Here is a 14,955-nt window from a genome sequence, read left to right as displayed (position 1 = left end):
GATCTTACATTGACTTTTTCATTGAGATCTGTATCATGTAGAATGCTCAACTAAACTTCTAGAAAGGTATACATCAATATGAAATTGTCTAATAAGTAATATTAACAATATCCCAATTATCACTCACTGATAATAGTGTTGTGGTTTTAACTACTGTATCATGAGTTATGATTAATACTCATCTTATATTGACAGGCCACTCCAAGATTAATGGAACCATATAACTTTGTTGAGGTCCAGGCACCAGCTGATTGTGTGTCTGCTGTATACACCGTTCTCGCAAGAAGGAGGTATGTTCCTGACAATATTTTTAAATAAACTTTTATTGTACCGTACTCAAATATGTGTTAGTTGTGTATTTCTTTATTGATGGATTTTTGTCAAATTTTCATTAATGTATTTATCTTATCTTCTGGGCAATTCCATGATTTGATTTTGATTCAATTCAATTTTGATTTGATTTAATTTTGATTTATTTATTTACCACTTGTGGGATGGAACACCCAATCAGTAAATGCTGTTTATGGTAGGGGTCAATAGACTATGCACATGGACATTCAACCCACTATATGTTGGGTTTTAGTGAAATGAATTGTCTCTGCTTTATGTTTCATATGAAAAGGTATAGTGCTATCAATTTACCATGGGTTCTGTCGTTCACAAAGTAACTTCAAAATGGAGAAAATGTGAGTCAGTATACAAACATGTTTATTATTTTATGGAATTGCTCATTTGTTAAAAATCACTTTAATATCAGAGTAAATTTTCCCTTTTAACACTGCCATAGATAAACACCACTCTGCTTTTTCCCTATATACAGAGGTCATGTTACCCAGGATGCACCAGTGCCAGGGTCACCGTTATATACCATCAAGGCTTTCATACCAGCCATTGATTCGTTTGGCTTTGAGACCGATCTCAGGACCCATACCCAAGGACAAGCTTTCTGTCTCACCGTTTTCCACCATTGGCAGGTAGGCCTTGAAAAAATGATTTATTTTTCTTTTTGAATATTTGTAGAAAAGGTTATTAATTGATTCAAATATTTTGTATACTGCTTGCTTTTGAGATGTTTTTGATGCTGACAAGCTTTATGAAACAGTGCCCAGGGGCCTGTAACACAAAGTTTAGCATCATCGTAGAAGGATATCTTTAACGATTGATTGCATTGACCAGAAGATCGCGAGTTCAAACCCCAGCCGGGTCAGACTAAAAGACGTTAAAGACGGGAGTTGCTGCTATCCTGTGTGGTGTCCAACGATTAAAGGGTTATAGATTTGGGATAGAGCCTCGTCGATCTGGCGCTGCACAGCGGCTGCCGGGCCCACGATCAATTGGGCAAAGCAAATTTTGGAGTATTTCATTTCATGTCTGTATCGAACAATAAAATATTAATTTTAAATATCAATAGATACAGTAATAGGTTCCAGATTTCTAATGGGGAGGGCAACCTCTCTAAATGCTGGTAGTCCAGTCGTGTAGACAACATGTTGAGGCAACTGGTTCCATTTCCAATAGTTATTTTCTTGATTGCTATTTGGAAGAGTGAAGGATTATGATTTGATGTGTGAGGATGTGAGGAAGCAAGGCAGAGAGAAGGGTGCCGTTTCATGAAAGTTGTCATTCTTTGACAGTTACTATAACAGTCAGAGACCAGGCCCTGTAATGTATTTTTAGCAAATATTTTTTAGACAGCTGATTGGTTGTATTGATTATTGTGTATAATCAGTCCAAAAATAAGCCCTATGGTCAATTAATAAGCATTATCTTACAAGTCCCTGTGCTAATTTTTTCAGCCAATTAAAATCAAATATTTCACTAAAAGTGTCAGAACTGACAACTTAGTTCTAGGAACTTTCATGAAATGGTCCCTAGAGCACATCAAAATTGTGATCATGTGTTTCTTTCTGTTGTTCCCTGTAGATTGTTCCTGGTGATCCCTTGGATAAAGGTATCATCATCAGACCCCTAGAACCTCAACCTGCCACTCATCTAGCTAGAGAGTTCATGATCAAGACAAGAAGACGAAAGGTAAGAAGCAAGTAGCACTCCGTCCCTTGGACAGGATGTTAAATGGAGGCCCCGTGTAGATAGTAGAGCGGATTAGCTCCAAAAATCACAACAATTGTGCAAATTTTGACTAAAGCATAAAACTTTCACAAGTATTAGTATATGCCATAAGATTTATTTTAAAGATGGGAGGTAAATTTATAAATGCCATTTTCGGCCGTTGCCATGGCAACGGATTAATTTCTCCAAAACAACATACATTCCCATATAAATGGTAAATAAACATGATATAGATGACCAAAATGATAATTTTCAGGCTCCCAATTGAATACATATGAAATTTAGAAATATTCAAGATCATCAAGATAGTTCCAATTGGTCCGTTGCCATGGCAACGGCTTGTTTTTCCCCAGAAAAATAAACATTTTGATTAAAAGAAGTTGTAGAATATGATATATTTTGAATTTCCCCTAATTTTACAGTGCTTAACAAAGATATTTTGGTTGCTAAATGTGTAAATTACATCTCAAGCCATTGCCATGGCAACCAAATAACATCTAATTTACAAAATTAACATGGTTGTCAAGACAATGGATAGGTGGAAAATACAATTGGAATTTACTTAATCTGTATGCTTAAGTTTTGACCCCCTCATTTGAACAAAAAATACAAAATTGTTCTGCAGGAGTTCTTTATAAAGATAAAATATTATGTTGCTTTGGACATGCTTGAATTGAATTTAAAAAGGAACAATTTTACAAAGGGCCCATTGCCATGGCAACAGCTTATTTCCCTCTAGAAAGGTAAAAATATTGATAAAAATGCAGAATACATGTACGGTATGATCATCATTCCATTTTCCCTAATTTCAAGGTACTAATCGAGATATGTTTGTGACTAAATTTATAAATATAACATCTTAAGCCATTGCCATGGCAACCAAATAACATCTAATTTTTCAAAAAAGTGGATGATAAGGTTAAAAACAGGTGAAAGATACAATGAATATTAACTTAATGTGCATTCGTAAGGTCTGACCTACTCAATTAATTTAGGGGAAAATAATACAGTCAGTGTTCTGCATGAACTAATTAAAATAATAAACATTGATGTTGCCTTGGTAATACTTGAATTCAACGATAAATATCAATGTTCCAAATGGCCTGTTGCCATAGCAACGGATTATTTACCCAAGAACAGTAGCAGTTTTGATTTTTTTAAAGGACTGTATAATCTGATTTTTCTTTCATTTCCCTTAACTTTAGGGTAAGAATAGATATGTTTGCTGTTAACATGCAAATAACATATAAATCCATTGTCATGGCAACCAAGTAACATCTAATTTGAAAAAAAATATAACATGGTTGACATGATAATGGACAGGTGGAAAATGCAATTTATAACAATTAACTCAAGGTTTGACCCAGTCATTTAATTTTGAACAAAGATTACAATGTTTCGCATTAGTTCATTAGAATGATGAAATTTGAGGTTGCCTTGGTAATGCTTGAAGTTAATGATAAATATCAATGTTGCAAATGGGCCGTTGCCATGGCAACGACTCTTTTTTCCCAAGAAAAGCACCAAATTTGATCGAAAAACAGTTTAAAATCTGCATTTTGTCATAAATTTCCCCTAATTTTAGGATGCAAATCATAGATATGTTTGCTGTTGATGTACAAATAACTTCAGCCATTGCCATGACAACCAAATAACATCTAATTTCAGTGGCTTAATTTTGTTTCTATGTTTTAAGGGTGAAGTAGTACATTGGGACTAGTTACAAGGACAGCCAGTGGTCTGACGTGTCCAAAACCCTAAGACGGCTTCCAAAATTGGAGTTTGAAATGGCTGTTGATATATAAATGGACATATAGGTCATTTCCTATCAATCTGAGATATATGATTTTGGTGTCTAGACCATGGTTTCAATGGTCAAATAATACACTATCACAAGTTGAATGGACAGTCAGTTGTCCATTATATAAAAAAATCCAACATGGCTTCCAAAAATGGAGTCTAAAATTGCTGTTGCTGCATTAAAAAAGTAGTTTGTTTGATATCCTGGAATATGTTTATGTCATGGTTAAATGGGTCAAATAATACATTAGGACAAGTAACAAGGACAGTCAGTGGTCAAGTTTGTCCAAAAATCCAAGGTGGCTTCCAAAAATGGAATAGCTCCTGTTACTAACAAATGGACATATTTCGTGTAATATATGTCAGTAAATACATCATGTAAATTTGAACAAGTTACAAGGACAGTCCGTAATCCAGTGTGTCTAAACATCCAAGATGGCTTCCGACAATTGGAGTCTAATCGGAGTCTGTTACTTAAAAATTGACATAGTTCATTTAAAATCCACCAAGAAAAATTATTTTGGTGTTCACACTTTGGTTTCAAGGTTTTAAAAATATGTTTAGACTGGTTACAATGATATCTAGTTGTCCATTTTTTCCTAAAAATCCAAGAGGATGTTCAAAATGGCATCTTAAATGACTTATATCACTCAGAAATTATCTGAGTTCATTCAACATCAACATGTGAGAAACATTTTTGGTGTCTACACTGTGGTATGAATGGTCCACTATAACATTAGGACAAGTAACAAGGATGGTTAGTTATCAATTTTGTCCAAAATCCAAGGTAGATTCTAAAATTACATCAATGGGTGCTGTTGCCAACTCTTACCTGCTTGCATTTTGAATGTAGGCACCAAAATTATTTCTCTCAAGTGGATATTACATCCACTTCAAAGTAACAGTTGTCATTTTAGAACCCATTTATGGAAGCCATCTTGGATTTTCAGGCAAAATGGACAATTGTAACCAGTCCCAAAGTATAATTTGATCCTTGAAACCCTAGTGTAGACACCAAAATAATATCACCAGGTGTATTTTTGATGTACTATGTCCATTTTTTAGTAACATTATAACCCCCATTTTTCAAGCCATCTTTGAATTTTTTGACACAATAATGACACCTGACTGTCCTTTCAACTTGACCAAATGTACAGTATTACTTGACCCTTTAAATACTAGTGTAGACACCAAAATCATATCCCCGTAGTATATTATTAATGAACTATATTATGTCCATATTGAAGTACCAACAGTCAATTTAGACCCCATTTTGGTGGCCATCTTGGATTTTTTTACATACCAGTCCACTGACTGTCCTCGTAACTTGTTCTAATGCATAAAACCATGGTTTTATGATTATGGTTTAGACATCAAAATCATATTCCCCAGACAGATATTGAACAAACTATGTCCTAATTTATTATTTGACTCTTGAAAATATGGTTTAGACACCAGAATCACATCTCACAGGCGGATATAGAATGAGCTCTGCCAATTTCTAAGTAACAACAGTCAATTTTAGACCCCATTTTGTAAGCCATCTTGCGTTTTTTAACATACCAAACCACCGACTGTCCGTGTAGCTTGTCCTAATGTATTATTCGCCTTTAAAATATGGTTTAGACACCAAAATCATATTCCCCAGACAGATATTGAACAAACTATGTTTATTTGTAAGCAACATTACTATATCTTTTATATCTTTTTTGGAAGCCATCTTGGAATTTTGGACATACTTGACTGTCGTTGTAACTTGTCCTAATATTATTAGACTCTTGAAACCAATGATTTAAAGTCAAAATCACTTCCCCTAGGCCAATATGAAATGAGCTACGTCCGCTTTAGGTATCAGCAACCATTTTAGATTCAATTTTTTTAAGCCAACTTATGTTTTTGGACATTCCAGACCACTGGCTGTCCCTGTAACTTGGCCCTATATGTACTATTGATCCTTAATAACCAATGAATAAAAAACAAATTAAAGCCATTTTATCAAGTAATGGATGAGTTGTGGATTTTTAGCCTACGGCAGCCAGTGAGGGCACCATCTTGGATTTTTCTGTTACCCTGGAGTACTTAATTTTTCTTTTCAACCTTTCAACCAGTAAGGGTATTTTTAAAAATTTAAATATTTTAATAAGTCTACTTATCATGTAAAATTAGCAGTGAATAGATTATACTTCATGTTGATTAGATTCATAATTATGTTAATTTAAAAATTATCACAGTATTTCAAAATCTTCTTCGTCAAAATCTGTAGTGTAATTTTGAGGGGTCCAGATATGATGTATTGAGTAACATTTATTTTTAAAAGTTGTCAGCTAGCCCAGCGAAAGAGTAAAACTTTCGAAATTTTTCATTTTTTTTACAAAAATAAAATTTTGTAAAAGATTTTGGGTATAGTATTCGTAAAATAATCATATTTTATCCATCTCTCTTTCAGGTTCGCTTTATTTTTTTCTTGGTAATGATTTTTTTGGGGGGGATTAGGGTTGCAGAATTTCCGGGAATTTTCTTGATGGAATCTTTTCATGGGAATAAACGGGAATTTGGTGGGAATTTTTTGAATTTTCGGCAATTTTCAAGAAATGATGGGAATTTTCAAAAAGTAACAATTTTCTGATATATGCAGAAATTAAAATGCGTACTAGCAGATGATACTTGATAATTCTTTGTCATCAAATTTCGAGCCAAGTATTATGCTAAAACAGTCAGACAAAGCAACATTTTAATGATTTCCATGTAAAAGTTGATTTACTGTATTTAAATTGATTAGGAGCTCAAGACCATGTCAACTCCTCAGAAAGACTTTTGATTTTGATTTATCAACGCCTATTATCCCCTTATATATTGATATGATGAACGGCCTTAAAGCACAAATCACACCAAGACGCTTTCTTCAAAATGGCAGCCTGCGAATACTTTGAACGAAATTGACCAGCCTCGAAATTAGAGTTTCGGGAATTTATTTGAGCCCAAAAAAGTCTGATATGATTTTTGTAGGTCTTATTTCGATGCCATGTATAATGAAATAAGATGGTGCTTATCATTTAGCATATTTATGTTCAGCACCCTCAAATAAGGGACAAGGAAATAAAATAAACATATTATTTTTTTTCAAAATTTGTACTTTTAAGGGACCATTGGCAACATTGATATTTATCATTATGTTCAAGCATTACCAAATCAACATATCGTAAGAAATCATGCATAACACTTAATGTGATTTTAAAATTAAAAGAGTAGGTCAAACCTTACGCATATTAAGTTAATTTTATTGTATTTTCCACCTGTCCATTATCTTGTCAGCCATGTTATTTTTTTGGTAAATTAAATGTTATTTTATTGCCATGGTAATGCCTTAAGATGTTATTTATACATTAAACAACAGAGATGTACGTGTATGTTTGGCACCATAAATTTAGTAGAATTGAATGAAAAATAAGATTCTACAAGGTATTTTTTATCAAAGATGGTATTTTAGGGGGAATGAAATGACCCGTTGCCATGGGAACAGAACACACATTTGTAAACATTGATATCAATAAATTCAAGCATATTAAATTAATTTTATTGTATTTTCCACCTGTCCATTATCTTGTCAGCCATGTTATTTTTTGGGTATATTATATGTTATTTTATTGCCATGGTAATGCCTGAAGATGTTATTTATACATTAACCAACAGAGATGTACGTGTATGTTTGGCACCCTAAACTTAGTAGAATTGAATGAAAAATAAGATTCTACAAGGTATTTTTTATCAAAGATGGTATTTTAGGGGGAATAAAATGACCCGTTGCCATGGGAACAGAACACACATTTGTAAACATTGATATCAATAAATTCAAGCATTACCAAGGCAACATCAGTTTTTATCATGCTAATGAACTCATGCTGAACACTTACTGTATTTTTTTGTTCAAAACTTAATGACTGGTCAAAGTCAAACCTGATGTAGATTAAGTAAATCTTTACGTTACATTCCACCTGTCCATTATCATTACAACTGTGTTAGTTTGTTTTAAAAATTATATCTTAATTGGTTGCCATGGCAATGGCTGAAGATGTTATTTATTTATTAACAGCAAGCATATATATGCTTAGCTCCCTAAAATTGGGGCAAATGAAATAAAAATCAGATTTTACAATTTTTTTGTTTATCAAACATGATACTTTTCTGGGGGAATGAGCTGTTGCCATGGCAACGGGACATTTGAAACACTAATATTTATCATTAAATTCAAGTATTACCAAGGCAACATAATTTCATTATTCTGATGAACTCATACAGAACTCTTACTGAAATTTTTGTTCGAAATTAAATGACCGGCCAAACCTTTCGCATATTGAGTTATTTGTATTTGTATTTTCCACCTGTCCAAAATCTTGTCATCCAAATAATTATTTTTTAGTATTAGATATTATCTGGTTGCCATGGTAATAGCTTCAGATGTTATTTATACATTTTGCATCAAACATATCGATGTTTAGCACACAAAGATTAGGGGAAATGCAAGAAAAATCAGATTCTACAGTCCCTTTTTTAATCAAAACTGATACTAAATGATCTGTTGCTATGGCAACAGGCCATTTTGAATATTGATATAATTATTGTTGAATTCAAGTATTACCAAGGCAACATCAATGTTTATCATTCTAATTTAGTTCATGCAGAACACTGACTGTATTATTTTCCCCTAAATTAATTGAGTAGGTCAGACCTTACGAATGCACATTAAGTTAATATTCATTGTATCTTTCACCTGTTTTAACCTTATCATCCACTTTAAAAAAAAATTAGATGTTATTTGGTTGCCATGGCAATGGCTTAAGATGTTATATTTATAAAATTTAGTCACAAACATATCTCGATTAGTACCTTGAAATTAGGGAAAATGGAATGACGATCTTACTGTACATGTATTTTACATTTTTATCAATATTTTTACTTTTCTAGAGGGAAATAAGATGTTGCCATGGCAACGGGTCCTTTGCAAAATTGTTTATTTTTAAATTGAATTCAAGCTTTACCAAGGCAACATTAATTTTTATCTTTATAAAGAACTCCTGCAGAACACTTTCTGTATTTTTTGTTCAAATGAGGGGGTCAAATCTTAAGCATACAGATTAAGTTAATTCCACTTGTATTTTCCACCTGCCCATTGTCTTGTCAAACATGTTATTTTTGTAAATTAGATGTTATTTGGTTGCCATGGCAATGGCTTGAGATGTAATTTACACATTTAGCAACCAAAATATCTTCGATAAGCACTGTGAAGTTAGGGGAAATTAAAGATAAATCATATTCTACAACGTTTTTTTAATCAAAATTTTTACTTTTCTGGGGAAAAACAAGCCGTTGCCATGGCAACGGACCAATTGGAACTTTCTTGGTGATCTTGAATATTTCTAAATTTCATATGTATTCAATTGCGAGCCTGAAAATTATCATTTTGGTCATCTATATCATGTTTATTTACCATTTACATGGGAATGCATGTTATTTTGGAGAAATTAATCCGTTGCCATGGCAACGGCCGAAAATGGCATTTATAAATTTACCTCCCATCTTTAAAATAAATCTTACGGCATATACTAACACTTGTGAAAGTGTCATGCTTTAGTCATAATTTGCACAATTGTTCGGCTAATCCGCTCTACTAAGAGAAGATCATCCACCTTTGCATATCAAGAACCCACTGCTCTAAGGTTTAGGGGGATTCCCAGTTGTAGTGGTCCACCTGCACTCCCCCCATATCTGTTATAACGGGAGGAGAGACCTGCGGGTCATAGTGATTCAGTTCGCTTTATCGTCTCATTGGCACAGATGACACCAAATGAATAAATTATAATAATAACGATAATAAAGTTGCGGCTTGGTTGATAAATCTCTGGACTTTGAACCACAAGGTCCGGGAGAAAGAGGAGGGAGGGGAAGAGTAAAAGGAGGAAGACCAGGGGAGCAGAATGATCTTACATCAATTTTTGTCAGAAATTGATCTCTTCAATAAGTATAATATGTCAACATAAAATAGACACTGCATCTGAATTGCATTTCAAACTTTGTTCTTCGTTTTTTTTTTTCCTTCCAGGGTCTAAGTGAGGACGTTAGCATCAACAAGTTCTTTGATGATCCTATGTTGCTGGAACTCGCCCGTCAAGATGTGATGCTCAACTACCCCATGTAGAGACACCTGAATAATGATATCTGAATTCTGTATTTATTGTTGTTTCCACGGTAATTACTCATTGAGAGTCAACCTTTGAGTCTGCCTGCAAAGCTCTGATTGTGACCCACCATGCGCTGATTTTATAGTTACCATATCTGAATCAGAGGAGTCATTCCCTTCTGAAGGCTTTTCATTGGTACTCTGCATCCTAGGGACCTGTTTCATAAAACTCTTTTTAATGACAAGTTACAAGCTACTGAAATCATGACATTTTATTGGCCTAAAAACATCTTTGCCATACTCTTTTCAGATATCAATAGCTATTGAAAGGGGTTTTATGAAACTGCCTATATTCATCTACCAAGGAAATTTATCAAAATCATCCAAGATATATTACTTTTTCACTTTCTCTTTGAGATTTACAAAGAGTTACAATTTATCCAATCAATCTCAATTGTATGGAAATCCATCCATACCATAATTCTTTTCTACAAGAAATTTGCACAATCTCCTTAGCAAGCAAAGAGTATCACACTGAATCTTTAAGAGAACGATGAATGTATGATAAACATCATATCTAGAGAATATTTTGAAAAATTTTGCATTTAAGTTGTTGACGTCGCTTGCCATCCACAGTTGTGTTTGATTGGATCAATCGTAACTCTTTGTAAGACGGGGCCCTTCCTTCCCTTTCTGTGTTTCATACGATAAGGTGTAATGCTCTCACATTATCATGGCTCGAGGAGTTCATGAGTCGGAAAAAAAAAATGGAAGGGGCGGACATCAAAAAGGATTAATTACTTTGCAGGTTTACCTCTGTGTTCAAAAGGTGTTATTGAACTTCATTAATTAATCATCCGCCTCTTATACAGATTATGGAAAGGGCTTAAAAGGGTTAGTTCGGTAAAGATGAAAAAATATATGTGATTTTTTTAAAGATCCAGCGGGGGGTGGGGGGCACTCTCAGACTTAGGTGAAACCAAGCATCTCCACTTAGTTCAAAAGTAGATTGTAATGTCAACTTTGATACACAAAGTAATGTGTAATATGACATTCCACATTTTGTCATATCACACGCACAAAAAATAATGCGTTCTCAAATGAAATCTCAGAAAATGTTTTCCTCCTTGTGCATCAAAAACTGTTTGTCAACTTGACCCCTGGAACTTCCATTTCAAATATTTCAAACATTCCAACTTAAAAAAAAAAAAGAAGATAAAGATATTCCTCCTTTGTTCAATACATCAGAACTCTCTAACTGAAGGGTTTTGAGCTTAATAGTTTGTTAGGAATGTTTCTTCACACATTAAATAACTTTATGTGTGAAATTTAATTGATCCATTGAGTCATGCATAAGTGAGATACTAAATGTAAGATGTCATTTTTTTTTTGAGTAACAAGGGTCATTTGGGGGACTCATGAAACAGAATTTTTCAAATATTTTGATTTATATATGATTAAGTGCTAATAATTTTAATCATCTATCTCTTGACACTTCACATACTTACATTTGCCTGAGCTCAATTAAAAAAAAAATCATTCATCCTCTCTAAAATTTCACATTGTAATGTCCATTCAGTTAATTGGAAAATGGAATTGATATGTTTAAGCATTAGATATCTACACATACATGTACAAAGTTTTTATCCACTTATGCTAGAGTGTATTTTATGGAATGAAGTTTTGGATGATATTATGTATTGTTATTTTGGGGTTAAAAAGCAGCCCCTGTGACTTTGAAAAGTGTAAACTTTGCATTTAATATTTGTCCACCCATGCATGACTTGATGGAAAAGGAATAACTTAGAATTAAGGCAAAATTTTATGAACTTCCATTTTCCAACATACTGTCAAATACCAAACTCCATTTCATACCATAATGTTGATTTAATTTTACAGCAATATTAGTATTTCAGAGCATACTTCAATAAATTTCCATATAAGATTTATTTGGAGTGATTCTTCATGACCAGTCATTGAAATTATGTTGGTACTGGGTAATATAATGAAGTCATAACTACATCTTTTTTTTTCTTTTTTGGGGGGTCTTTAATCATGATACATGTATAATGTGCAAATGTACATGTTAAACCATGTTTGAGCTTTGAATTGATGTAAATAAATATTTTGAATCTTTTGAATCCTTTCTTTGAGTTTTGTTATCATTTTTTCTGAAGAAAAGAACTTGTGAATAAATAGAAATTTTGTGAAATAAGAGATATCACAGGGAATTAATTTGTATGATGAGTTAAAGAAACAACTTGCCAGGGATGTAGTCAAAGCCGTCCTCGAAGCTCAATTTGTTGGTGGTCAGCCTTGGGGCAGAGTCACCATGGGAAATAGTTTCCTCCAGCGGCCTCATGACTCGAAACTTTCAGTCTGGACTACAACCATACAAGTAGCATCATGACATACATGTAAAGTGATAGAGAAAATACATTCTTGTGTATGTGTGTGTTACACATTTTGAGTGTTTAAACAAATAAAAACTTTGCTCATGAAGTTCTCACCCCAAGGGCCCATTTCATAAACTTGTTATGATAACAAATTTACAGCTACTGAAATCATTCAAATTTGAATGGCTGATAGTAAACTTTTGTAGAACTTGTGGAAACAGGATCCTGATTTCAGTATCCATCTTGTTTATAACTTGTGGGACTTTTTCATGAAGCTGTGTAACAGTTAGGCATGACTTTATGAATGACTGAAAAAATGTCCTTAAAGGACAAGTCCACCCCAACAAAAAGTTGATTTGAATAAAAAGAGAAAAATCCAACAAGCATAACACTGAAAATTTCATCAAAATCGGATGTAAAATAAGAAAGTTATGACATTTTAAAGTTTTGCTTAATTTCACAAAACAGTTATATGCACATCCTGGCTGGTATGCAAATGAGGAGACTATGACGTCATCAACTCACTATTTATTTTGTATTTTATTATATAAAATATGAAATATTCTAATTTTCTCCTCATTGTCAAGTGATACAACGATTAATTCCTCCCTGAACATGTGGAATTTTTATTGTAAAAAAATGAAATATTGTATAATTGAAACAATAAAAAACAAAAGAAATAGTGAGTGATGGACATCATCGACTGAGTCACCTAGTTGTGCATATCACTGTTTTGTGAAAAATAAGCGAAACCTTAAAATGTCAACTTATTTTACATCCTATTTTGATGAAATTTTCAGCACTATGCTAGTTTGATTTTTCTTTATTTATTCAAGTCAGCATTTTCCTGGGGTGGACTTGACCTTTGATAAAATTTGCAATAAATTAGATTTCCATCAGCAATAGATAAATATGATCTTTGTAGACCAAGTTGTTAGTTTTCAGCTAGTATTTCAATACATAGATAATTTATCCAAATATGATCAGTGTTAAAGGAAATATAGTCCTACTTTTTAAAATCTCATTTAAGATAAGTATATCCCGTCATTTAGGATGAGAATATGTTCCCGTATTCATAAAGTCATGCACCAACAAACAAAAGCTTTATGGAACCTTGCCCTTCCCCTCTTTACCACTTTCCCAGCCATGAAGTAAACTGTTCGTTCCAGATACCTTTTTTCTATATGGCTATGCTAATCAACTGTTTAATACCTATTGGGAAAGATAGATAATTTATACTAAAATGAACAAAAAACAGACCAACTATTAATCATTTATATGCAAAATCAAATCTTTTGACAGACTGATTTTCGATCTAAAATTGACTTATTTTAGTTTATTTCAATATAATTTTATTGTAATACCCCCTTTGTTTAGATAGACTTGTAACAGACCCTGCTCTTTGTTTTAAAAATGGGAGAAAACTGAGGTCATAATATGGCAATTATACTATAATATTTATCTAACCATAAAATTATATAAGAGCAACATAAGCCAGAGTGGCATGCGAGTCACAAAAGATAATTTTTCCTTTGTTGCCGTAGGCATGTTAACCCCATGCCACCCTGGATAATAAATATTGCACAATAACCAATAACATACAATTTAAATAATTGCATTCATAATGATCATCAGACAAAATGGATTATTGGGCTTTGGATGCTGACTTCTGCCATACGTTTGTAATTACAAAAGAAACAAAAGTAATTTCTTGTAAAAACTAATGTCATTTGCTTTCTTTTGTCATGGTAAGGCAGATCTGGAGTTTAGACAAGTTTAGTATTATAGTAAAATGGATCTAGCTGAAGAAGTTTTACTGCAATTCGATAATAAAACCAATTGACTTGCTGTATCACCTGTGTATATGCAAATATGCTAACAGCTAGGTTTATTGCCAATCAAGTAGGCCAATTCTTTCTAGGAAGTACTCAAATTTTCGACGTCCTATGTTTACGGTCAGGGGTTTATTACAATTACAAATTTTATCAAAGATGCAAGAAGTTACTAGTATGTCTCTAACTTGTCCTTTAAGTTAAGAATTAAGCTAGTTGAATGTGAAAGATAATATACACAGAGGAATATTTGAGATGAAGCTATTGTTGAATAGTACATGGTGGATGATGCAGGGTTGGTGAACAAAAGGGGAAAATGAATAAATGAAATGAATAGAAATCAGAGGAGAAAGAAAGGACTAAAAAAATAAAACAAAAAGGCACTGCCCGGAGTTGAACCGGGGATCTCCTGTTTACTAGACAGGCGCTTTAACCAACTAAGCCTCAGCGCCGCACGTTCCGCAGGGGCACACTTTAATTATATATACGCTATAATAATATGATAGACTATTCCATATTCTAAAAGGGGGATCACATCCAGTATGAACTTAATATGTAAATGGAAATACACGTTTTATAAGAAAATATGTATTTTAATATTAATATCATTTTCTTGTAAATCATATTGTTGAATCAGTGATGAAAATAGGGCTTATGTTTTTTTTTTAACAAAATGATGTTA

At 33.1% G+C, this 14,955-nt stretch overlaps 1 protein-coding gene and 1 non-coding gene across 2 annotated transcripts in view; one reads left to right on the top strand and one right to left on the bottom strand.

The window, feature by feature from the left end:
- LOC129274236 (116 kDa U5 small nuclear ribonucleoprotein component-like) overlaps positions 1-12,186 on the top strand; it is a 46,821-nt gene extending 34,635 nt beyond the window's left edge. Inside the window, exons 23-26 of the mRNA XM_064108210.1 lie at positions 196-290; positions 821-974; positions 1,924-2,031; positions 9,968-12,186. Of these exons, the coding sequence (XP_063964280.1) occupies positions 196-290; positions 821-974; positions 1,924-2,031; positions 9,968-10,063 (453 nt within the window). The 3' untranslated portion in view covers positions 10,064-12,186. The remainder of the gene's footprint in view (positions 1-195; positions 291-820; positions 975-1,923; positions 2,032-9,967) is intronic.
- A 2,465-nt stretch (positions 12,187-14,651) lies between these two features.
- Positions 14,652-14,725, bottom strand: TRNAT-AGU (transfer RNA threonine (anticodon AGU)). Its single transcript has one exon. It is a non-coding gene; the product is annotated as a tRNA-Thr (tRNA).
- Between the last annotated feature and the right edge of the window lie 230 nt (positions 14,726-14,955).

The sequence above is a fragment of the Lytechinus pictus genome, chromosome 13, assembly GCF_037042905.1.
Source record: "Lytechinus pictus isolate F3 Inbred chromosome 13, Lp3.0, whole genome shotgun sequence".
In the NCBI taxonomy this organism is placed as follows: Eukaryota; Metazoa; Echinodermata; class Echinoidea; order Temnopleuroida; family Toxopneustidae; genus Lytechinus; species Lytechinus pictus.
Note: the sequence above shows the minus strand (reverse complement) of the source record. Positions and strands in the feature narration are given on the sequence as shown.